The sequence below is a fragment of the Physeter macrocephalus genome, chromosome 14, assembly GCF_002837175.3.
Source record: "Physeter macrocephalus isolate SW-GA chromosome 14, ASM283717v5, whole genome shotgun sequence".
Classification (NCBI taxonomy): domain Eukaryota; kingdom Metazoa; phylum Chordata; class Mammalia; order Artiodactyla; family Physeteridae; genus Physeter; species Physeter macrocephalus.
Genome location: NC_041227.1, coordinates 10,094,682 through 10,118,263, shown reverse-complemented (window position 1 = coordinate 10,118,263; position 23,582 = coordinate 10,094,682). Strand labels below are relative to the sequence as shown.

Genomic DNA, 23,582 nt, shown 5'->3' with positions numbered 1-23,582 from the left:
CCGCTCCGCGGCACGTGGGATCCTCCCGGACCGGGGCGCGAACCCGTATCTCCTGCATCGGCAGGCGGACTCTCAACCACTGCGCCACCAGGGAAGCCCCAGGGACGATCTTTTCATGTCGCATCCACTGCATAGGTTCACGCACATCTTCTCAAACCTTTCCCTGCTTCACCTGTGCCTCCACAAATACCATCTAAAATCCCACGGCGGCCTTGAAGTCCCTGCTCCACCTTGCTCCTGCCTCCGTTCCAGCCTCTTGGGGCACCATTCTCACCCCTCCTACTACTTTTTTTAAAGCCAATTGGCCTCACCCCAGAGCTCCGGCTTGTTTTTGGCCTATAGAGTGGCTTAGCAGCTTTTTAATTAGCTGCTGCCATTTCAAAATGAGATTTCACCAGAAAATGAAGTTTTTGCTCCTGGAAAAAAAAAAAAAAAGAAAATTCAGATGATCTGGCCGTTCTGGGCACCCCCGACAGGAACTGGACCACGGCGGCCTCTCCGGATGGCGCTGCAGGCGCCACTTCACCACAGCCCCCTGCCCTGGCCCGCACGTCTCCCATCGACTTTCCAGGCCCTACCTTAGTGGGCCTTTGAGACAGGTACCTCTCCCCACACCGTGACGAGGGGAACTGGTCAGGGTTCTGCAGAAAGGCCCTCCGCTGGGATGTGCCCGAGGTTTTCTCAGGACTGTACGACATTTTGGCCAGAAGAAGCCACCACCCAATATCATCTCAGGCAGTGTCCCACTCTGCTGCTGTATACTGCACCCCCGCAAAAAAAAAAACAAAGACCCCCAGCCCTTTCCTGTCTGTCAGGACAGGAAAACTCGCTTCCCTTCCTCCTGGACCACAGGCCCCTTGCTCCAAGGACCTGACCTTCTCTTTGCTTCAAAACCAGAACCACGTGCCCAGGAGGCCCTTGGCCACCACGCGGCCCAGCAAGGGCCCTGGTGCGTCGACACAGGGCTCCCAGCGTGGGCCACAGAGGGTCGTCCCTCCACCTTCTCGCTGAGAAGCCCTCCCTCCCACCACCATTCCCCCGAGCTCCAGCCTGGCAGCCAGGCAGCCACATCCCAAGCTCCAGATGTCAGCCCAGGAAAGCAGCCCGTGGGGTTTAGGAGGAAATGCCTACTCACCCCAGCGTCCCCCAGCGACACGTTTACTGTAGCCCCCAGCCTTCTCAGGCGTGTTCCGTGGCCAGAGCAGACTTCCCCTCTATGGGTCACCAGAACGCTTTCCATTTCATCCTACATACCTCAAACTCTGGAGCAGACAGACCCAGCTTTGAATCCCTCCTTGTGTTGCCCCCAATTAGCTGTGTGAGCTGGGATAAGATGCTTTACCTCTCTTTGTCTCTCATCCAAAATACGGGGATAATCACAGCACCTACACATCACAGGTTCATTCCAAGAGACCCAGACAGAGTATAAACATTCAACAGACATTGGCAAGCAGGGCTAGCAGCAACAGATGATATAAATATTGGCTCCTTTATCATTTTTTGCATTTGTTCCACGATTGAAAAAAAGCACAAGCATTTTTCAATCAGAAAATAATAAAAAACATTCTCTGATTACAGTTATAAATACATTTGCCTGCAGGCATAGGTTGGAGGGAATTTACAAAAGGACAATGTCTGTTACAGGAGATAGGTGGCATGGTGCCTGAGTTTCTTTCCTTTCAAAAATGGGTGTTTACACCATTATCTCAACTTTTTTAAAGCCCCAAGGGCAGCTTCAGGCATCTAGCCTGGCTGTGCATCTCCCGTGGTCCCTGCGCTCCGTTCTGAACAAAGAAGCCCTCAACGGGAAGTGAAAGCTGCCGTTGCGTCCTTGATGTTACATAGCTTGTGGAAGACACACCAAGGGGGTTGGTCTCTAAGGGGAGCACGCGGCTTACAAAGTACCTCAAGGCCATTTTCCTGGGCTCTTCTTCCATTCCCCCACCCCACGTGAAATCCCTGGGTCCTGGGTTTCACCAAGAGAACATATTAATCCCATCCTCTGAATGGAGCTTCCAGGAGGCAGCGGAATTCACAGTAAATGCTGGCAGGACTCTCTCAGCCTGATGTCACTCTGTCTGGGTTCAAGTCCCGTCACTGGCATTGACTTGCTGTGTGGCCCTTGAATGGTATCTTTTTATTTTATTTTATTTTTTAAATTTTTTTTTATTTTTTATTTTTTTGCGGTACGCAGGCCTCTCACTGTTGTGGCCTCTCCCCTTGCGGAGCACAGGTTCCGGACGTGCAGGCTCAGCGGCCATGGCTCACGGGCCCAGCCGCTCCGCGGCATGTGGGATCCTCCCGGACCGGGGCGCGAACCCATCTCCCCTGCATCGGCAGGCGGACTCTCAACCACTGCGCCACCAGGGAAGCCCCTTGAATGGTATCTTAACCTCTGTGCCTCAATTTCCTCATAGGCCAGACAATAAACTTAATTTCTTGACTTCAAAGAGCTGTGGTAAGAATTCAAATAGAAATTATACGTAAAATCCTTAGCAAAATGCCCAGCCCATAGTGAGTACTGTTATCACTGTTATTATTTTAGAACTTGGTATCTCACATAGGTCCAACTTTAAGGAGAAAGAATTGGCTGGCCATCTTGACCCCAGTATTCTGGTGGGTATCACAGCTTCTCGTTTCAGTTCTTTGCATTACACTTCTCATTGCAAATAAATAAAATGGCCATAGAAAGTACTCATTGATAGGGACTGATTGAATCGATCATGGGCCGTCCATACTTGGTATGGAATATCAGGTATAGAAATATCTTCAAATAAGGACGGTCATGTTTTCTGACCTAGAAATGCAGCCCTGCTACGTTAAAAGGCAGAATATTTTTTTCTTATTTCTTTTTTTTTTGGCTGCGTTGGGTCTTCGTTGCTGCACGCGGGCTTTCTCTAGTTGCAGTGAGCAGGGGCTACTCTTTGTTGCAGCGCGCGGGCTTCTCATTGCGGTGGCTTCTCTTGTTGCATTGCAGTGAGCAGGGGCTACTCTTTGTTGCAGCGCGCGGGCTTCTCATTGCGGTGGCTTCTCCTGTTGTGGAGCACAGGCTCTAGGCATGCGGGCTTCGGTAGTTGCAGCACGTGGGCTCAGTAGTTGTGGCGCACGGGCTTAGTTGCTCCGCAGCATGTGGGATCTTCCCAGACCGGGGACTGAACCCACGTCCCCTGCACTGGCAGGCAGATTCTTAACCCTTGGGAAGATTCTTAATCAGGGAAGTCCTAAAAGCAGAATTTTTAAAGTGTACCAGACTAGTGCGTGAGGCATGACGTCATCTTGTGAGTCTATAAACATCTCTGCTTATGCTTAAGGAACCTGTGCCCCAAGCTGCCTGGATAGTCACAACCCCATGCCTGGGACTGGATGGATGAGGTGAGACCTTCACGTCTTCCTTCACATGATTCAAGATACATGGTAGAATTATGGGCGATTTTAATTGATGTGCATTTTTTAAATAAAGTTTTTCTCTGAAGAAAAAAGTATATTGCAACTGCCTGTTGATTTGTCTGTCTCCCAGGAGCCCCCTGGGGCCACGATCTTAGAGGGAGGCTGGGCGTGGACCCCCAGTGTGGATTAAGCTCCTACAGCACAGCAGGCCCCCTGCAGGCTGCTGGGGCCTTGACACAAGCCACACGTGCCCTCTTGCCCTCAATGGCCCCCAGACAAGGAGGCAGGGCCCTGGGTCCCACCGGAGCTCAAAAGAGAAATGGATTCAAGGCTCCTCACCTCTGCTGGGATGGGGACACTGGCTCCCTCCTCAGCTTCCGACCCCCCAACTCAGCTCCGGATACACTGGCCTCCTCTATCCCTCCAGCAACCATGCCTGCCCTTCTCCATACCTCACCAGGACCAGTTCCTCCCCATCCTTCAGGTCCGGCTCAGGGAGGTCCCCCATCCTCTGTCATTTTCTTCTCCTACCTTCCACTCTCTGACATCATTTTATCAGCCCACTGGTTTTCCATCTCTCTCTCCTGCTAGGCTGGGGGCTCCCGGAGAGCAGGGCCACATGGCGGTCTTGTTCTCGTCTTTCTCCCCAGCACTACGAGTCTGGCCCTTAATAGATGCTCAATAAACAATGGTGGACTAAATGAACAAACTGACCTCTTATTCCCCAGTGCTCAGCCCACAGCCAGAGCTCAGGAAATGTCTGACCACTGGCCTCTCCAGCAAAAAGACCCCACAAAGAGAAATCACCGAACCCTTGCTGAAGAGTCTTCTGGGAACAGACTGAGAAGGAATGAGCCTGGAGTACAGATGCAGACAAGGAATCAAACTCAACCAGAGCCACTCAGCCCGAGTTCGAGATAATCCACCTCCCGATCCCTACCCCAAGCCTGGGACTTGGAAAACCTGCCCAGAACAGAAGAGGCTCAAGAAGACCAAGTCTGCTTCTCCTGCTCTGGCTGAGATGAAATAAAGGACTTCGGTCTTTCAAGCAGATGTTCGGGCAAACTTCCCCTGTCCTAAATTAACACGGGCTGGCAGCCAGCACAGAACAGGCTCTTCCAAGTCTTTACTCAGAGGCGAAGAGAAAAGAGCCAATTTCTTTGGGCAAAGAGGTTGGGTCTAGAGAAGACTTAGCGAGACTCTGCAAGAGAAAAAAAATGGGGTGGGAGGAAGCGCATGGCCCAAGTAACACCACAGCCTTTGTTTTAACTTGGCCGCAGCGTCAGGGGAACATGCCTCAATAGCCAGTGCGTCTGTGGATGGATGGCCCCTACACTTGGGTTTGCTGAGTGGATTCTCTTTGCAGGCAGCTCTTGAACCCTACGATGGAGCAAAGCAGCAGGAAGCAGCAGGGCTGGCGCTGTATCCGGGCTAGAGCCTCAGCAGTCAGCCTTGTGTCAGCAACGGGCTCGTGTCAGCACTCACAGCAGAAACGCGCACGCTTTCAGGAGGAGGAAAGCAAATCTGTCCTCACTGGGGCCGTGAGCGTGCCACTGGGCTCGAGGCAAACGGAGAGGAAATCAAAGTGTCTGCTTGGGTTAGGAAACTGTGTGTGACGCTTCCCAGGCCTGGCCCTGCTTTTTAAAATTAGCTAGATGAAGATGGTTGAAGTCATTTCAGTCTGCTCTTTACGACTGCTAACTAGCAAAAAAAAACCGCAGGCTCCCTGGATGCACAGGCTTAACGAGCCCAGCAGATGGGGGGATCGGGAGTGGCCCCTTAGTTAGGATTTCACCCACCCGAAATGGTACCACTGCCCCTGTGTATTTCCTGAGAGCTGGAGAGGAGTGCCTTGATTCCCACACCTCCCCCTCTCCTCCTGCCCGGCCACTTCCTGGTGGGCTTACCTGCCCTGTCCCCCACCTGCACAACCGCAGCGGCTGCTCAGTCACCTCCCAGCTTCCACTTGTCCCCGCACCCCAACCCCCAAAGACCATTCTCCATCGAGATTGCCAGAGCAACCTTAAACATGTAAATGAGGGCTTCCCTGGTGGCGCAGTGGTTGAGGGTCCGCCTGCCGATGCAGGGGACGCGGGTTCGTGCCCCGGTCCGGGAGGATCCCGCATGCCGCAGAGCGGCTGGGCCCGTGGGCCACGGCCGCCGAGCCTGCGCGTCCGGAGCCTGTGCTCCGCAACGGGAGAGGCCACAACAGTGAGAGGCCCGCGTACCGCAAAAACACAAAACAACCAAAAAAAATGTAAATGAGATCATGACACCCCCCCTGCTTAAAAGCTTCCAAGAGCTACTCGCTTTTGGAATGAAATCCAAACTCCTGGCCACGCCTACATGGCCCAGAATGACCTGAACCCCCGCCCCCCGCGACCTCTCCAGGCTTGACTGGTGTCACACTCCCCGCTCACTCTCACCCTGCACCAGCCGCCTGGGTCTGCTTTCAGTTCCCCAAACACCCCAAGCTCATCCCCACGCTGAGACCCTGGCACGGGGCAGTCCCTTCTGCCCTGGACACTCTTCTGACCATCCACGGGGCTCCCTCTTTCCCGCCTTTAGGGCTCTGCTCAAAGCCACCTCTTCAGGGAAGCCCTCCCTGACTGCACTGTCCATGGTTGCCAGATTTAATAAATAAAAATACAGACCGTTCAGTTAAATCTGAATTTCAGAAAATGATGAATCCTCTTCTAACTACCAGTTTGTCCCAAGCTCTGTGCCACTGCACAGGACATACTCATACTAAAGAAATGCACTGCTTGAGATTCGAAATTAACTTAGCATCCTATATTTTTCTCCTAACTTCCAGCCCCTTGGCTCTTGCCCCTAGAACTGGTCTCCCTGTCTTCACAGCACTCGCCCTGTCTCAAAGTGACCTGCTTATAAACAAGCTTGAGACTGTCCACCCCCTGAGGGCAGGGATCTCGTATGTCATATGCCCCCAGTGCCTGGCATAGAACCTGCACATAGTAGGGGTTTAATAAACATCTGGGGAGCAACTACGGAAGTCCTGGGGGCTGAGTGAGCAGAGGAGTGAGGCTAAAAGAGCATCAACAGGTCATTTACATAGCGGCCAGATTTCAGCTCATCTTTCATGCCTCCAGGGGCACCTCTTCTCAGCGATGGGCTGTCATCTCTAGATGTCCCACACCAGCTCACACAGTCACCCTGGGAACTGGGAAGTGGGAGTTTGGGACCCCGCCTTCCTCTGACGTGCCCTGTCACCTCAAGGAAGTCTGCCAATCTCCCTCGGTGAGTTGGCTTTCCATCTGTAAGATGGGGCCAGGGGCCGGGCCATTAGTCATGTTTCCTCCACTGTATCGGGTGTGACAGCAGGAGTCTGAAGGCTCGGGGCTGAGAGGAGGGGAGAGACCCACCTGTGCCAGGAAGGACTCTTCTCCCAGACAAGAAACCAGCACAGGCCTGCCTTCCCCACTCCCTGTTAAGTAAACTGAGCTCCCAGAGGACACATGGAAGGTCAGCTGACATTTTCTGGGCACCTCCTATGGCCCGACACTTTCAGATCCTTGATCTCCTTTTATTGCTGAAATACCACCAACACCATTTTAGAGATGGGGAAACTAAGTCCCAAAGCACATAATATGAGGCCTATCCAGGCTTCAAGCCAAATCTGCTGGATGATCCAAAATCCAGCCTGCTGACCCCTTAAATACATACAATTTTTACTTAAAAAAAAAAAAAAAGTATGCAACCACAACTGTAGGGGAAAAAAAAAAATAACACAAGAGGGTGTCAGACCATTCATTAATAAAAGATATCATGATTTTCTTGACGGAGGTGGAAATTCCAGCCTGCTAATTGCAAATTACAGAACGTCTGTTGGCGCCAAGAACAATTTCTGATGGTGGACACACTAGGACCCGAGTTAATTAGAAAACATTTCTCTGTGTCCTCTTTTTCAGGCATTTAAACAGCAGGATCCCTTCACTCCAAAGTCTGTTCTCGCATGCAAGAGGACTGAAGTTTGGGCAAATATTCAGCCCTCTGAAAATAAGACTATTTTCTCTATCTCCAGTGGGGCTCCCGAGTGGCGGTCTGGCCTCTGTCTTTGGAGGAAAGCTCTGTGTCCCAGCCAGCTGTGTGTAAGGGGTGGGCTCCAGCTCCGGGGGCCAGTGACACCGTGGACATGAGTCACCGAGGGCAAAGGTCTACAGAGCCTTAGTCATAGGCAAGCCCAGCTTGGAGTCTGACCTTTCCCAGAGGGAAGACCAAGGCAGAGAGACTCCCAGACCAGGTCAATTTTTTCAGAAGACACCAGACCGGGTGAAGCCCTACCCACGGAGAAAACCAGGTGGGAAGAGGAGGTGTCTTCTCTAAGCGCGTTCCAAGGTTTCCAGGGCACTAATTCATGGAAAAGTACTTAATTTAGCAAAAAAATTTTATTTTAAGCATATGCATTTGTATTTATTAAACAAAGCTCAAAATACAACCTTTGGGAACCTCCAAGTCATAAAATGACTCACTTTGGGATATGATGACTCAGTGGGAAGCAGGGAATTCCACCACCCACGCCTCCTTTCTAAAAAATCAATTTGCCCTCTCAACAGGTGATAGGAGCCTCTGCCATCAGAGTGGTCCAAAAAATCGTCCAACAAAACAAAACACAAGTTCTCTTCAAACAATTTAAGTTTCAAAGCTGAGTAATCCGACGCGGGCAAGTTTCCAACCTACGCCCCCGCGGGACACAGAGAGCCAGGGAGCTACTTGGCTGGGGCCAGGGGCCTGAATTAAGAAAGATTTACCAGCTGAAAAATTCCAAAACCCTGTGTCATGTGGAGGAACCTTCCAAAACATTGGATCCCACCCAGGCGCAGCGAGTCGCTCAAAGCCATGGCAACCCGGTTTCCGCTGCCACATCACTTTTATTTTTGTGTCCTTAGATTTTTTCCTGTTTTGCAATGTTTTGCTGGGACCCCCGACTCCGCCTGAGGCCTGGGTGGCCGGGCGCCAGGGTTACCAGCTGAAGTCAGGAACAGCCTGGACTTCCCGGCGTGACCTTCGCCTAGAAGGTTACACATTTTTTAAATTTCACAGACTATATAAAGGCTTTTCAGCAATTACTGAAGATGGTAAATAGGAAAGATGCTGATCGTTCTGTTGGGTTCCTCTTTGTCCTCTTGGATGTGACTAGAGAGATTCCTTGGGGATTGATGATAAATGTTGCCTGGGATTCCAGTTCTGTTACCTGCTGTGAGCTGACCTGGGGCCCATGGCTTGACCTCTGTGAGCCTCAGTTGTCTCATCTGTAAAATGGGGGTAATGCGCCTGCCTCTCGGGGCCAAGTGTGACTATTAAAGGAGAGGACACATTCATTCAACAATACGTATAAGAACCTACTAAGTGCCAGGGGCTGTTCTAGATGCTGCACATACAGCAGCAAACACCGAGTCCCCGTCCCTCAAGGAACTCTGACGTGGGAGACATCAGAGACAAGATAATTCCAGTAGAGCTAAGTACTACTGGGAAAACAGGGCAGGGCAATGGGACAGAGAGGGACAGGGCTGTGGCGGAGGCTGAACAACTTCAGAGCAGTTGGTCAAGGAGGGGCTCCTTAAGAAAGTCGCCCTGAGCTGAGACTTGTAGGAGTAGGAGGCCACAACCCATGAGGAAACAGCAAAAGCAAAGGTCCTGTGACAGAAAGGAGTGTGGGCTGTTTGAGGACAGAACGAAGATGGTGTAGCTAAAGCCAAAGGAGCAAGAGGGTGAGTCAAAAAAGCTGAAAGCGGGGCTTCCCTGGTGGCGCAGTGGTTGAGAGTCCGCCTGCCGATGCAGGGGACGCGGGTTCGTGCCCCGGTCTGGGAGGGTCCCGCATGCCGCAAAGCGGCTGGGCCCGTGAGCCATGGCCGCTGAGCCTGTGTGTCCGGAGCCTGTGCTCCACAACGGGAGAGGCCGCGACAGTGAGAGGCCCGCGTACCGCAAAAAAAAAAGCTGAAATCAGAGAGACGGGCAAGGGCCAGCACATACGGGCTCTTGGAAGTCATGCAAATGATTAAAAATGGTAATAAAAACAATATAATAATCATTATTATTACTGCTGCTATAAATAAGATGCCATTTTCCAAAACACCGAGCTTTTCTAACTTAAGAAACACCACGCTACCCCTCTCCTACTGTTTTTCCACCGTCCTCTAATTTGTCATCCTGCTGGAGTGGAAACTGCCAATTCCATTTCAGTCGACGGCTATAAAAAGAACTTTGGAGCTGGTGGTGCCGATGACCCAACATGGGGGCTAAGATTAGCCCAGGAGGCTGTCCACCTTTCCTTAATGTGAGAACCAGCTGGGGTTCCCCTTCCTTGGAAAACTTCAACTGTTCCACTCCGCCCCACCTCGCAGCGGCCCTGCTGGCCAAACTGTCCATGGAGATGGGAACGGGGCTGCGTTTTGGAAAAAAGAAGTTGAGCAACAGGGATTCCCCCTGCAGAAGGCAGTCCTGGGCTGGGAGGCAAGTTCTTGGGGTCAAAAGAGCAGGACTGGCTCCCTGCAAACATAAGGCAATTCCCCCCTCTGTCTGTCAGAGCCACCGGGAGCCAGACATCCCACCAGAGAAGCCCACCACTTCTCTGAGGGCCCAGGGACACCTCAGACACCCCAGCTTGTCTGTTGGCATCGATCCAGGAACCGTATTCACCCCAGGTTCTTTTACGTTAGACACACCACAGTCCTAAATGGACCTACCTGGCCTCAGTGACTTGCTGCAGAATTCAAGAGTCTATCTCACCACAAAATGGTTCAAGTCAGTGGCTCAGAGCAGCTAAAGGATCTTCAGACAAATTAACCTGGTTCTGAGCTTTTTCAAAGTAGAAAAGCTAAATGATCAAGGATACAGATGCTAGAGCCAGGCTTCCTAGGGGCCAACCCAGCACTGCCATTTACCAGCTGTGTGATCTTCGATAAGTTACTTAACCTCTCTCTGTTCAGTTTCTCATCAGAAAATAGCTACCCTGTAGGGCTGCCATGAGGAATCAGATTGTTAATACATATAGAGTGCTTAGAACAAGGCCTGGCACATAGTTTATTATTAATTACTTATTCTTGTTTTTCAATGTCTCTTGGTTCCATGAGATAAAATCGTACCCATCCTTGTCCTTCCACAGCCAAGATATGATGACGATGATGATAATAATAATAAAAGCTGACATTTAATGAGCATCTATAATGTGCCAAGCTCTATGCAAAGAGCCTAATCTGTATCATCTCATTTAATCTTCTTGTCTCTCAAGAGAAGTAAACCATCTGTATTTTACAAAAGAGGACATATTGGCTCAGAGAGGTGACAGGACTTACCCAGGATGACAAAGCTACCAAACGCAGATCATGGGTTCGAACCCAGGCCGTCTGACCTCAGAGCTATGCTGGTAACCACTGCAGCTTACAGCCTCCCAAAGTCTGCCTGCCAGGCCCACACTGGGGCAGTGTGTGTCCAATAAACGACGTCTATGGCCTAAGCAATGAGAATACTGGAGAAAACGTAAAAATAACAACGAACACTCCACAAGCACGCCCGATGTGCTGAGTGCCCACTGCTCGCTTATGCGTTTAACTCTGGGAAGGAAAGACCGTTATTAACTCGCTCACTGGAATCTGAGGTCCAGGGAAATTGAACAACAGAACGATGCTGTATTATCTGCAGGTGAGTCCCCTAACTTCTCCAGGCTTAGCCACCTGCCTCCCGCGGGTGTCCGGTTAGATGAGACAAGATGCAGAAAGCAGCAGGCAAACGGCCCGCCCACGGACAGCATTCAATCAGAGAAAACTATTATCATTCCTCTTCTTATTAACATGCAATTTTTCCAAGTTGAAACAGACTCTGGGTTTTCCTCCCTTCAAGAGGTAAACTGAGGGCTTCCCTGGTGGCGCAGTGGTTGCGCGTCCGCCTGCCGATGCGGGGAACCGGGTTCGTGCCCCTGTTCGGGAAGATCCCACGTGCCGCGGAGCGGCTGGGCCCGTGAGCCATGGCCGCTGAGCCTGCGCGTCCGGAGCCTGTGCTCCGCAACAAGAGAAGCCACAACAGGGAGAGGCCCACGTACCGCAAAAAAAAAAAAAAGAGGTAAACTGAAATTTCTTATGAAACCAAGAGAAGGAAAGCCAGAGAGTAAATGCCTTCCAGCCAGCCAGCCAGCCAGCCAGCAAATACTTATTGGAGGGCCTTGAGTAGCCTCACAAGTAGCCTGACAAGCTCCCTAGACAGTTTAAAGCTGTCTGGCTCCTAACCCCACGAGGAACTTGGTAGCACCTGGCTTCCAAGCCATCCCTGCACACTTCCAGCAGCCCCTCAAGGAGACTGCCAACCTGGACACAGAGAACAAGATGTCTGTATATTACTAGCATTTCCCCTCTGCCAATAAGGTGCCTTGAAGCCATACACTTCTTGTGAAAGTCAGCAGAAGGCCAGCAGGATGATTTCCTGGTCCTGGAGATCCGTCAGGTAATGTTTACTCGGCCATTTACATTTCAGGCCACTCTCCTGCTCAAGAACCCACCATGACTCCCTATCACCTTACTCACGTGCAGACTAAACCAAAGCCGTGTCTCTACCTGGCATCAGGAGATCTCTCTGCTCTGGGCTTTGCCTGCTCATCAAAACACTTCCTGGTGATAACCAGCCTCTACTCCAGCCACACAGGTTTGCTCTCTGTCTCATGAGAGCCTAGTAACTTCTTGCCACGAGACTGCTGTTCCACCGCCTGACAAAAGTCTCCTCCAAAATGTATCAAGACGCTTAAAAACGTGCATGCCCCTTGAATCCACTACACCACATGTAGGCCTCAACCCTAGAAAATAACAATAACAAACAGCATTAGCTAATACATATCAAGCACTTACTATATACAGTTGGCCCTCCGAATCCACAGGTTCCACATCCATGGATTCAACCAACCACAGGTTAAAATATTCCCCCCAAAAATTCCAGAAAGTTCCAAAAAGCAAAACTTGAATTTGCCATTCACTGGCAACTATTTACATAGCATTTACCTGGTATTAGGTCTTATAAGTAATCTAGAGTGATTTAAAGTATATGAGAGGATGTGCATAGGTTCTATGCAAATACTACACCACTGTATACAAAGGACTTGAGCATTTGCAGAGTCTGGTATCCACGGGGATCCTGGCACCAATCTCTTGCAGATACTGAGGGACAACTGTACCAAGCATTTATGAACTCTTAATCGTATGACCACCCTATGAGGTAGAACTGCCACCATTCTCTTTATACAGAGAAGGAAACTGTTGTCCACAGAGGTTAAGTAACTTGCCCAAGGTCCCCCAGCTAGAAAGTAGTAGACCTGGGCTTTGAACACAAGCAGACTGGCTGGAGAACATGAGTCCTTACCTAGCTGACCAAAGGAATATAGAGGATGTTCGTCACTGAGTTACTTACAATAGCACAGAGTTGGAAGCAGCCTAACATCCAATAAAGGGAGAATGGTTAAATAAAGTACTGGACAACCATATGACAGATGCAATGCACCCACTTACACATCTGCGTTCCTCTCCCCTCACGGCACCACCATAGCCCCTCAAACCCGCAGGGACTGACCACGTGCCTTCTGAACCACTCAAACCCACCTGTCCGTCTCCCCACTGCCACAGCCTTACTTAATGCCCGTTTTTTGGTGGTTATTTTGGCAATGGCTTCATCAAACTTCTTTAAAACCATCTGCCTTCTATCATGCTTCCAAAGTGTAAGGAAGCAGTTGTCACACCCTAGTCACAGGGCCAGCCCATCTCAAGAGGAGGCTTTGTGTGAACTGGGAAGAAGCACCCCTTCTCTAAGACACTCCGCTTCCTCCCACCAGAGGTTTAGTAACACACAGCTCCAGGATGTATCCAGTTTGAATGGCAGCCCCCAGAGGAGGTGCCCTCATGCAGTGCAAAATCCCCACAAGTGGACAACCTGCCTGTGATAGTCTGTGGATCATCCTCAGGGCAGTAAACAAACAGACAAACACCCCTTTGAATTAACCGGAAATCATGTCATAGGAAGAAGAAAAAAAAAAAAAAAAAAAAAAGCTTGGCCTAGCATCCGTAACTATCAAATAAATTATATAACCTGATATTTTTCCTACTTTTGATCACTGTCTTTCTATGATGTCCTCATCGGTAATCACATTAACAGACAGTCCATATAAGAAAGAATACACAGGTCCAATAAACAGAAACATTAAACCTCTCATAGCAAAGGAGTGCCAAGTCAAAAAAGTACCAATTCAGCAAATACTTTTTTAAATTAAAAAACACGGCACTTCTGGGTTGGGGTGAAACCATCACTGACACAGTATTGGTGGAAGTTTCCAATTTGTATATTTCTGGGAGGTAATTTGAATTCTAGAAGCAATAAGTATTTAAAGCTCTCGAAATGACTATCCAAAATGCACTCTGGAATAAACCCTAAATAAACAAAAAAGATACACATGGAGATTCATGTATAAGAAGATTAATTAATCCTACAAGTATAACAAGATTAACTGCAGTACTATTTATAATAAAAATATAAGCAGCCAATATTTGTTGACTTACAATATACCTGGTGCCATTCTAATTACCTGACATGTATTAACTCATTTAACCCTCGTGACAACCCCATGGGGTAATAACTCTTGCTATTATCATTCTATACATAAAGAAATGGAGGCACAGAAAGGTCAGGTAATTTGCCTAAGATCACAGAGCAAGCAAGTAGCAAAGGCAGGATTTGAACCCAGGGTATCCAGGGCCAGAGCATGCACGATTAATCACTGTGTTGCTAGCCCTCCCTTCCTGATAACAGTAAAAAACTTAAAAGAATGTGTCTCCTGATGTGAAAATATAATGTTTTTTAAAAAGTTAGGGGTGGGCAACACTTTATCATCCAACAAAACAAGCCAGGATGAGTTCAAATACATTATAACACACTCATGCAATGGTGAACCGTGTCGATATCAAGATCACTGGAGACAAGGGAAATTTCTCATGGTAAGGAGAGCAGGATAGGAAACTCTACACAATGGGATCTATCCCCCAAATCAACGCCACTGGAAAGAAAAAGATGGTCACTTTTGTATGGCACTCAGAAGGCCCCCTGACCTGTGGTCTTCTCGGTAAACACGACTTTGGACTCGGCCGTGAAGTTCTGTCCCGTGAGAATCATCTGCTGGCCCCCGTAGACCAGGCAGCTGTCGATGTCTTGTCTTTCCACCATGGGCAGCTCATGGGCGGATCGCTGGGCTGCGGGCGAGAGAAAAAGAAGACACTGTGATGACAGGAGATGCCCATGCAGAATCGTCCAGTGATTTCACGGGAACGGGACACAGTGCTCTCTGCCCACCTTTGTCACTTGTTGTCATTGCAAACGTGGAAGCCTCACCCCTGGCAACCAGTGACTATGCAAATATTATGTTCTTGTCAAAATGCCCCAAGTAATTTGGGCTAATTTTCTCCTAACAACACATTTCATTTTCATGAATCAAGAGACAGATGCCTGGGCTTCCCTGGTGGCGCAGTGGTTGAGAGTCCGCCTGCCGATGCAGGGGAACCGGGTTCGCGCCCCGGTATGGGAGGATCCCACATGCCGCGGAGCGGCTGGGCCCGTGAGCCGTGGCCGCTGAGCCTGCGCGTCCGGAGCCTGTGCCCCGCAACGGGGAGAGGCCACAGCAGTGAGAGGCCCGCGTACCGCAAAAAAAAAAAAAAGAAAAAAAAAAAGAGACAGATGCCTGTTCTCCTTTTAGGGAGGAAAGGAGAGTAAGAATTTGATTTTTTTTTTTTTTTTATAATAAAAGGATGGGCAAATCAACTGTTTTGTGAGAGATTTCCTTTGCTAGAATGTACTCTCTTCTCCCGCACTTGATGTCAGCAACACACGAAGGGCTCACGGATGTAAACTTCAGGACCGGATTCCTAAAGGTTCAGATGCCTTGGCCTTGGAATTCGTCTGCCATCCTGAACATGATTTGCCCCCATCACTTCTCTGACCACACTTCCTAGAACTCCCCCTTGCTCACTCTGCTCTAGTCACACTTCTAGAATGTTCTCACCATCTCTCAAACATACAGAGCATGCTCCTATCTTTCAATGTCTGCCCTTGCAAGCCCTTCTCTCTGGAAGGTTCTTCCCTGATTACCCGCATGGCTGCCTTCCTCACTTCTTGCAGGTTTCTCCTCAGATGTCACCTCCTCAGAGCAGCTCCCTTAGCCCTACCCTTCCACTCTCCCCCTCAGAGTTAAAACAGCAGTATCCACCCTCTCTCCATCTGTCTGGCTGTGTCTCTCCCTCTTTCCCCTTTATCCCGCTTTATCCTGCTTAATCATTTCCAAAGAACTTTCCGCTTTCAGACGCACTACGTGTAGCTTTATTGGTTCATTTGTCTTTCGTCTCTTCCCCGCGAGAACGTGAGCCCAGGAGGGAGGAGAGTTGCTGTGTGCATGCTGTGAGCCCAGGGCTGGGGACAGTTCCTAGGATTTAGCGGGGGATGCCTGAGATGGATGGATGCAAGTATGGATGGATGGAAGGAAGGGAGGAAAGAAAGGGAGAGAGAGAGGGAGGGAGGGAGGAAGGGTTGATGGATGACTGGATGGAGATACGTATGGATACAGATGTGTCTCAATATATCTTGACACACATATATATCTCGATATCTCAACATATCTGCACCTACATCTTCATCTGTATCTGCAATGAGGAATGGCACAGGTTGAGTGTTTAACCACAATGACATACTTGAATGCTCATAGTAACCTTCTAAGGAAAGAAGTACTAAAATTATTCACCTTTGGGGAGCAAACTAAAGCCTAGGAGAAGTCAGATGGGGTGACACTTAGATTTGACCCCTCCAGAACTGGTCTGTCCAGCTCCAGAGCCCCATCTCCTAGCCCCTCCAGCCAACCAATTCTTCTGAAGGTGGGCTGCAGGAAAGAATGAAGACCCTCTCCAGATGCCTTTCCTGGGCAGGGTGAGAAATGGGTCCCATCCAGCATGACGGACCATCTCCTTGGCCTCGCCTTGGCAGCGTGGGCCGAAGAGGCCGGCCCTCCCTGGGTGAGTCAGCCTGAGCTCCTGGCGTTCCTCCCAGAGCCCAAGAACTAGGCAGAGGGCCAGCCCTTTCCGTGCCAGGGGCCTGCGGACCTCCCCATCTGGGAGCCGGGGACGCAGCCACGTGAGGCCCGAGGCTCAAACCTAACCCTGTCCTCCTGGCTGGCCTGGGCCTCCAGGTCCAGCACCCCTCCCTTCGGCCCCGGAGCCACGTTGAAATCAGTCTCTTCAGGAGCAGCCACACACTTGGTGACATTTAAGGAGTCTGCTGTGGACCAGACGCTGCCAGACACTTTACATTGAAAAGGCAGCCGGATGACTCTCAGTGATGCCCCTGCCGGTATCTTCCCATCCCAGGCTCAGCCCAGGCTCTCTGTTCCCAGGGCCCCGCCAGCCAGCGCGGTTCTAAGGGGCTGCCGGTTAAGAGTCCGTATTAGAAAGGCCTCTCCGCAGAAGCTGCTAATTTCTCCCACAAGGGCCAGGTTATTAAGCCTTTCTTTCAACAGAGGAGTTTGATATGACTTCCTAATTGAGCTGCCACCAGTGGGGATTTATTAGCAGTGAAAGCAGCAGCCACACCGCCTAGAAGAGCAGGTCCCGGCTTTTAAGACCTGCCTTTGATGCGTTTGGGGGGCCAGTGGGGGCTTTTGGTCCCAGGGATGGGTGGGGAGGCGCCAAGAGCCATCCTTCCCATTTTGCAGGTGGAAAGCCTGAGTCATGGCTCCTGGGCAAGCTGGCCAAGGGCTCACAGCCAGCGAGGCCGGGGACTGGACATGGCCGTGAGCTCTCAGCAGTGGGCGGGAGGCTGGGCCGGACGGCTGCTCCGTGAATCACCGTGCATTGCTGTGAACACAACTCGGCTGTTTCCTGAAGCAAACTCATTGCTTCTCCCTCCACAGCCTCACAGTTTCAAGCAACTAACTGATTCTCCCTTTGCCAAGTCTGCATTTCCTGCTCCTTCTCCTTACTGAAGGAAAACTATCTTTTCTAATGAAAATTTAAGGAGTCCAGTCCGGCTTCCTGTAAGCTTTTATCTGGACTCCGGTCTTGCACCTGGAAGTGCGGGCCGAGCACATCAGCATCAAGGGAAGGGGAGGGGCGGTATTATTAGAGGTGCAGAACCTCGTGCCCCACCCCAGACCTATTGAACCCACATCTGCAGCTTAAAAAGGAATCCAGGTGATTCTTATGAGCTATCAAGTCTGAGAAGAACTGCTCAGTGCTGGCTACACATTAGAATCAGCTGGGGAGTTGAAACACTAATGACCCCCTGGCCCTAATTCTACCATTTCACAGACAGAAAGACAGACGCTCAGAACTCGGCTTCATGGAGAGGCAGCTCCTGCCTGGGTGAGGCTGTCATGTTGGAGGGTCCTCAGTTCCAGCTCAAGTCCCCACCAGGTGATCCTTGCACAGGGCTTCCCAGCTCTAAACCTCACTTTTCCCATCTGAAAAATGGGGCTGTTAGCAGACCCATCTCACAGGCTGTTGTGAGGGTTAAACGGGAGAACTCACAGAAAGTGTACTTGGCTCAATAACTACCGGCCAGTATGGCGAACAACACAAAGAGCTGCAGCTGCCCTGTGCTCGGCGCCAGGAACCACCGTTATCTTGCCTTAGCTATTTCACCAAATAAGTACGGACCGTGTCCGTGTCCGTGTCCACGTGTTTACACACAGTACTGCTCTCTTCACTGCTGTTCTTGGTGGATCCCGACCCAAAACCCAGGTTTCTTGGCCCTGAATCCCAGCATTTTTCAAAGCGAGCTTCCCAGGTCACCTGCAGCCGAATCACCTGGTTGGGGGAGGCGTTTAATAAAAATGCAGCTCCCCAGGCTATACCCCCAACCCCCGCCCCCCCACCCCAGAATCTCCTAGAGGAGCCTGGACATTTGCATTTAAACAATCTTTCCAGGTGACTTGTTACACACATTCTGTGTGAGAGCCAGGTCTCACACTTAAGAGGCCACCTGAGGACAAGGAGACCTCCTCCAGGGGAGGCCCCGCATCCTCAGAGAGTCCAGAGGCAAAGCAGATGAATCCAATTAGCCTCTGAAAGAGGAACCGAAGACAGGCCAACAGCAACCAAAACTACCCTCCTGGGGTCCACTTCCTTCTCTCTCTCTGAGGCAGCCTCCAACACCTAGGGCTACTAATTGGGGTGACACAGTCCAGGACCTATGGGAGGGCTCTCCGCAAGCCCACTGGGCCCCCCAGGCCTGAACCACCACCCGCAGCCGTCCCCACCGAGTCCCATTCGGCTCTTCAACCATTGGAGATTCCAGACCCTCCAAACCCCAAACCCTGCAGTGTTCTAACCAAACAGGGGGCTGCCAGCTTAAAGCCAAGCCCACGGCCCAGGTCTCACCTGTGGGTGGAGGCTAGACCCTCAGCTCTGGCTTAAGCATCAAGGTGGCCCTCGAAGCCAGGAGACTACCTCCGGCTTCCCTCCTGCCCCTGGATTCTGGCATGTCATAAAGTGGCTTGGGGCTCCTATGTTTTATGAGCTCTGAATCAACAGGGCGCTGTTGGTTTAGCCAGTCTGGGTGTTTACTTCCACTATAGCAACAGTGGCTGACTGGGAGCAGAGCCGGTGGTAAAGGCTCAGAGAGGGAAATTCACACCAGGCGGGGGTCCTCCAGGTCAGCCTGGACAGGGGACTGTCTGCAATTTGCCCTGTCACAGGGCTGCCTGGCCAAGAATGACAATCTACCCAAGAACCTCAGGAGAGAGGCGGGAGAAGCTGGTCAGGGAACTTTGGTTGTGCAGGGTGGGTGGGTTCTGCTAATAACAGCAAATAATTACAGCTGCCATAGAGAGTGCCTTGGATTCCAGCACTTTTTAATGTATGTTTTTGTTTATATTATAAAGCACACACATGAAGAAGCAATTTACGGTCATGGGACAAAGTAAGGATGCTGCCACGTGAGAGCCTGAGTTCGAAGCCCAGCTCGGTGACATCCAAGCTTTGGGACCTTGGGCAAGTCATTTAATCTCTCTGTGCCTCGGTTTTCTCATCTATAAAATGGGACTCATCATAGGGCCAACCTCAGAGAGCGGTTTGCAGATTAAATGAGCTAATGCACAGGAAGTGTGTGGCACCTCATCAGGGCTCAATGAATGTCTGTTATGTTTATTTTCATTGCTAAACTTCATGAGACCACAAGCAGGAATGATTCTCATTTTGGAGGTGAGGGCACTGAGTCTCCCAAAGGAGAAGTCACATGCCTGAGAGCTCACAGCTATGTAAGGCGGACAGGCAGAACTTGGACCCAGACTGTGGGATTCCCCTACCCAGAGGGACCCCTTTTTAGTAAAATGGAGAAGGACCCACTGGGAAAGCAGCCAGCCAGCCCAGACCAGGAGGAGCGCCCCCTTCTGTCTCACTCTGGCCCAAGCACTGACCACCCCCCATCCTAGCTGCTGTAAATGCTTCCTGTCTGTACATCAGGCCCTGTCCTTGGCCGTGAGCCTGGCCCGGCTGAGCCGGGCCTGGCCCAGAACATGGTGCTGACTCAGGCCTCGCCTGGGAGGGGCCGGGAGCAGGGCCGGCAGACTGGCCCCTCAGGCTCCCTCAGACCCCGCCTTGGCCACTGATGGGTCTTCCCTGGAAAGCGGGAGGCTGGGACAGAGGAACCCAATTCTCCCCGAGTATGGGGTTCACCTCTGGGAGAGACCTGTCAGCATTCATGGCACGGGACTGGGGTGCGGTGTCTGCAAACGCAGGGGGTCTGCAGTGCACGAGACCACCTGCCAGTTCTGACCTCAAGGGGTCTCAGCTTCCTCATACAGAAAAGGGAGCACAAACAGGGGCCCTGAAAGACTGGTACCTCTCGTCCAATCCCCACAGTGCTGGGTCCATAGGAGGGGCTCTTATTCTTCTCCATTCCAACACATTAACAAGGAGCCCCCCGCAGAATATTCCCACATATCTCCAGTAACCAAGACCCTTCCAGGGGGCTCCATGAACCTCCATTTGACTAATGAGCTCCCTGGTCACTGGGGGACCCAGGCAGCCCAGACAGAGAAGGACATGGGTTTTTAAGCCCCGGCTCCTGCCCCTTCCCTTGCCAGCCACGTGACTCAAATCAGTTAGCTCTTCCGAACCTCAGCCCGCTAGATATAAGCTCAGAGTCTTTGAGTCTTCCCAGGCTACGACGAGGGTAGAAACAAGTTAATAGACGTGACAGTTGGGGGCAGACGGCACTTGGCAGCTCTTCAATAAAGGGGAGTTTTGCCTCCCCAGCCCTGCCAAACTAGCTCAGTAAAAGGCCATAATCGCAGGGTCAGGTAACCATATCAATCAGTGGAGAAGCCACCCCAATCCTGGGCTCCCCAAAAACCCAGCTTTCCTGTAATCGCCACCCAGCCAACCCACAGCACCAGACAGATAATCATCTAAGCTCCTCTCAGCAGCAGGGCGTGAGGCTTGCTGCCAGCTCACCTGAAACAATGAGTGTTTGTTAAACTCCCACACCTACTGCTGCCTGGGCTGTGGGCTCTCGGCAGCGACAGAGTGGCAACCAGAGGTATGTAACGTCTGCTTTGCAGAGCTACGGGGAGGGCTGCAAGTAGGAAAGTATGAGACATACCAGAAGAGAGGCATTGGGGTTATTCTACTGCATTGAGATAGGTACTACTACCATCCCCATTTTACAGATGAGAAAACTGAGGCACAGAGTGCTAAGTAACTTCCCCGGGACTAAACAGCTAGTAAGTGGCAGAGGCAGGATGTGAACCCAGACCCACAGTCCTAACCATCACCCTAACCCTGCTTCTTCCTATCATGTTGGTTTTCTGATGTTTCTGAAAGTGGTCCCTTAGTCACTGCTTAAAAGCCACCTTAGAGAGCCGGGGCGGACCAAGCCTGGCCTACCTGCCCTCTGCCCAAATTTCACCCAAGATTTACTGCTACAGGGTCTCGAGGGAGACAATCCATTGCAGAGTGGAGGGAGGGTGCCCACAGTACCCTAAGGGTCGCGGATCTGGTCTCCAGTTTATATGAGATGACGTCACCCTTTGGAGTTCTGGCCCAAATTAAACGTCACCCTTTGGAGTTCTGGCCCAAATTAATCTGTCACTCGTGATGTAGCTCAACCTTGGTGTCCTGGGATCCAGCAGGACATGGTCGTCACAGTTGGCTTGGCCCCTTACTAGCTGTGTGACCACAGGCAATTAGTTTAACCTCTCTGTGCTTCAGGTTTCCCATCTATAAAATTGGAACAGATGCTGAGTTCCTGGTGTCCTCACAATGATTTAGCAGCAACGGAGAAAGTGCTCGACATACAGTAGGTGACTGATCATAGTTCCTTGTCCTTTACCTCTTCCCCCTCACGTCCCCCTCATGTCCTTCCTTCCTTCATTTGGTCTTCGAGTATCTATTAGCATCTACTATGTGCCAGGCACTGTGCTAAACAAGGTTTAAAATATAAATCACATCATGCCAGTCCCTTATTCCAAAGTCCCCTGCTTCCTCTCAGACCTCACCTCCGACACCTCTCCCTCCCCCTGTCACTCCACACAGCCTCCCCGGCTGCCTTTCTGTTCCCTGACGATGCCAAGCTTATCCCTGCCTTAGGGCTTTGCACCTGCTCTACCCTCCGGCTGCGCCATGCTCCCCCGTCACTCAGGTCCAGGTTAACAGGCCATCTCTTCAGAGAGGTCTTCCCTGATCAGAATGACTAAGGTTGCTGCTCCCCCACCCCCAAGTCACCAACACATGATCCCGGTTATTTTCATCATGACAGTTAGCTCTGTTTGAAATGATGTCTCTGCCTGCTTGTTGACTGTGGGTTTTCCCCACTAGAATGTGACCTCCATGATGGCCACGACTTTGGTTACTTTGGTTTGTTCACTGCTGGATCCCCAGTTCCTAGTACTATATAATGCACTCCAAATATATTTTTAATTAAAAGAATAATGTTAAGGGGCCTATAAGAATTATGTGGGTCGTTTTGGCTTCTGGAAGGAGCAGATGGGCAAGAGAGCATCTCTGATTTATGAAGCAAAGCAAAATCAATTTGCCTGTCTGATCTCACTAATTCTAAGGATTTCCATAAAGCACTGCTGTGTGATCACCCGTCTTCCACGTCAGACTTAGGAGAGTGAAATGGGGGAGTGAAGGGGAGGTGGTGAGGGAGGGAACAGTCTTCGGTTGTCTAAGCTCTCACTTTCAGAAAAAGGCATATGAAACAACTGAATCTCCATATGGAAAACAATGGAACTGGACCCTATCTCACACCATACACAAAAATTAACCTGATATGGTTCGTATCCCTAAACCTAAAAGCCAGAATCAAAAAGCTTCTAGAGGGCTTCCCTGGTGGCACAGTGGTTGAGAGTCCGCCTGCCGATGCAGGGGACGCGGGTTCGTGCCCCGGTCCGGGAAGATCCCACGTGCCGCGGAGCGGCTGGGCCCGTGAGCCGTGGCCGCTGAGCCTGCGCGTCCGGAGCCTGTGCTCCGCAATGGGAGAGACCACAACAGTGAGAGGCCTGCGTACCGCAAAAAAAAAAAAAAAAAAAAAAAAAAAAGCTTCTAGAAGAAAACAGAAGAGAAGATGTCTGCTATCTTCAGATAGGCGGAGATTTCTTGGGAGAATATAATGAGTAATAAGCCCAAAAGAAAAGAAAATAATAAATTAGACTTCATCAAAATATCGATGTGCTTAATAAGACACAATTGAGAAAATAAATAGGCAAGCCACAGACTGGGGGAAAATGTTCATAATACATAAATCTGACAACAGGTTCATATCCAATGCAAAAAGAACTACTGTATATTAATAAAAATATGAGTAACCCAATAAAAAATGGGCAAAAGCTCTGAACAAACACTTCACCAAAGAAGACACAGGATAGCCAATAGGCACACAGATTAGGGCTCAGCATCATTAGTCTTAAGGGAAATGCAAATTATGGGTTATGCACAATGAGATACCATTTTACTCACTGTAATGGCTACAATTAGAAAGACTGACAAAGCCAAATTTTTTTTTTTTGCGGTACGCGGGCCTCTCACTGTTGTGGCCTCTCCCGTTGCGGAGCACAGGCTCCGGACGCGCAGGCTCAGCGGCCACGGCTCACGGGCCCAGCCGCTCCGCGGCACGTGGGATCCTCCCGGACCGGGGCACGAACCCGTGTCCCCTGCATCGGCAGGCGGACT

General features: G+C 50.7%; 1 protein-coding gene across 8 annotated transcripts in view; it reads right to left on the bottom strand.

The window, feature by feature from the left end:
* NFATC2 (nuclear factor of activated T cells 2) overlaps nt 1–23,582 on the bottom strand; it is a 161,037-nt gene that overhangs the window by 52,187 nt on the left and 85,268 nt on the right. For all 8 annotated transcript variants that reach the window (XR_003682787.2, XM_007129001.4, XM_007129003.4 and 5 more), the window contains exon 6: nt 14,481–14,621. Coding sequence is in view for 7 of the 8 variants with exons in the window: in XM_007129001.4 (XP_007129063.1) it covers nt 14,481–14,621 (141 nt within the window). In the remaining variant the exon portion in view is untranslated. The remainder of the gene's footprint in view (nt 1–14,480; nt 14,622–23,582) is intronic.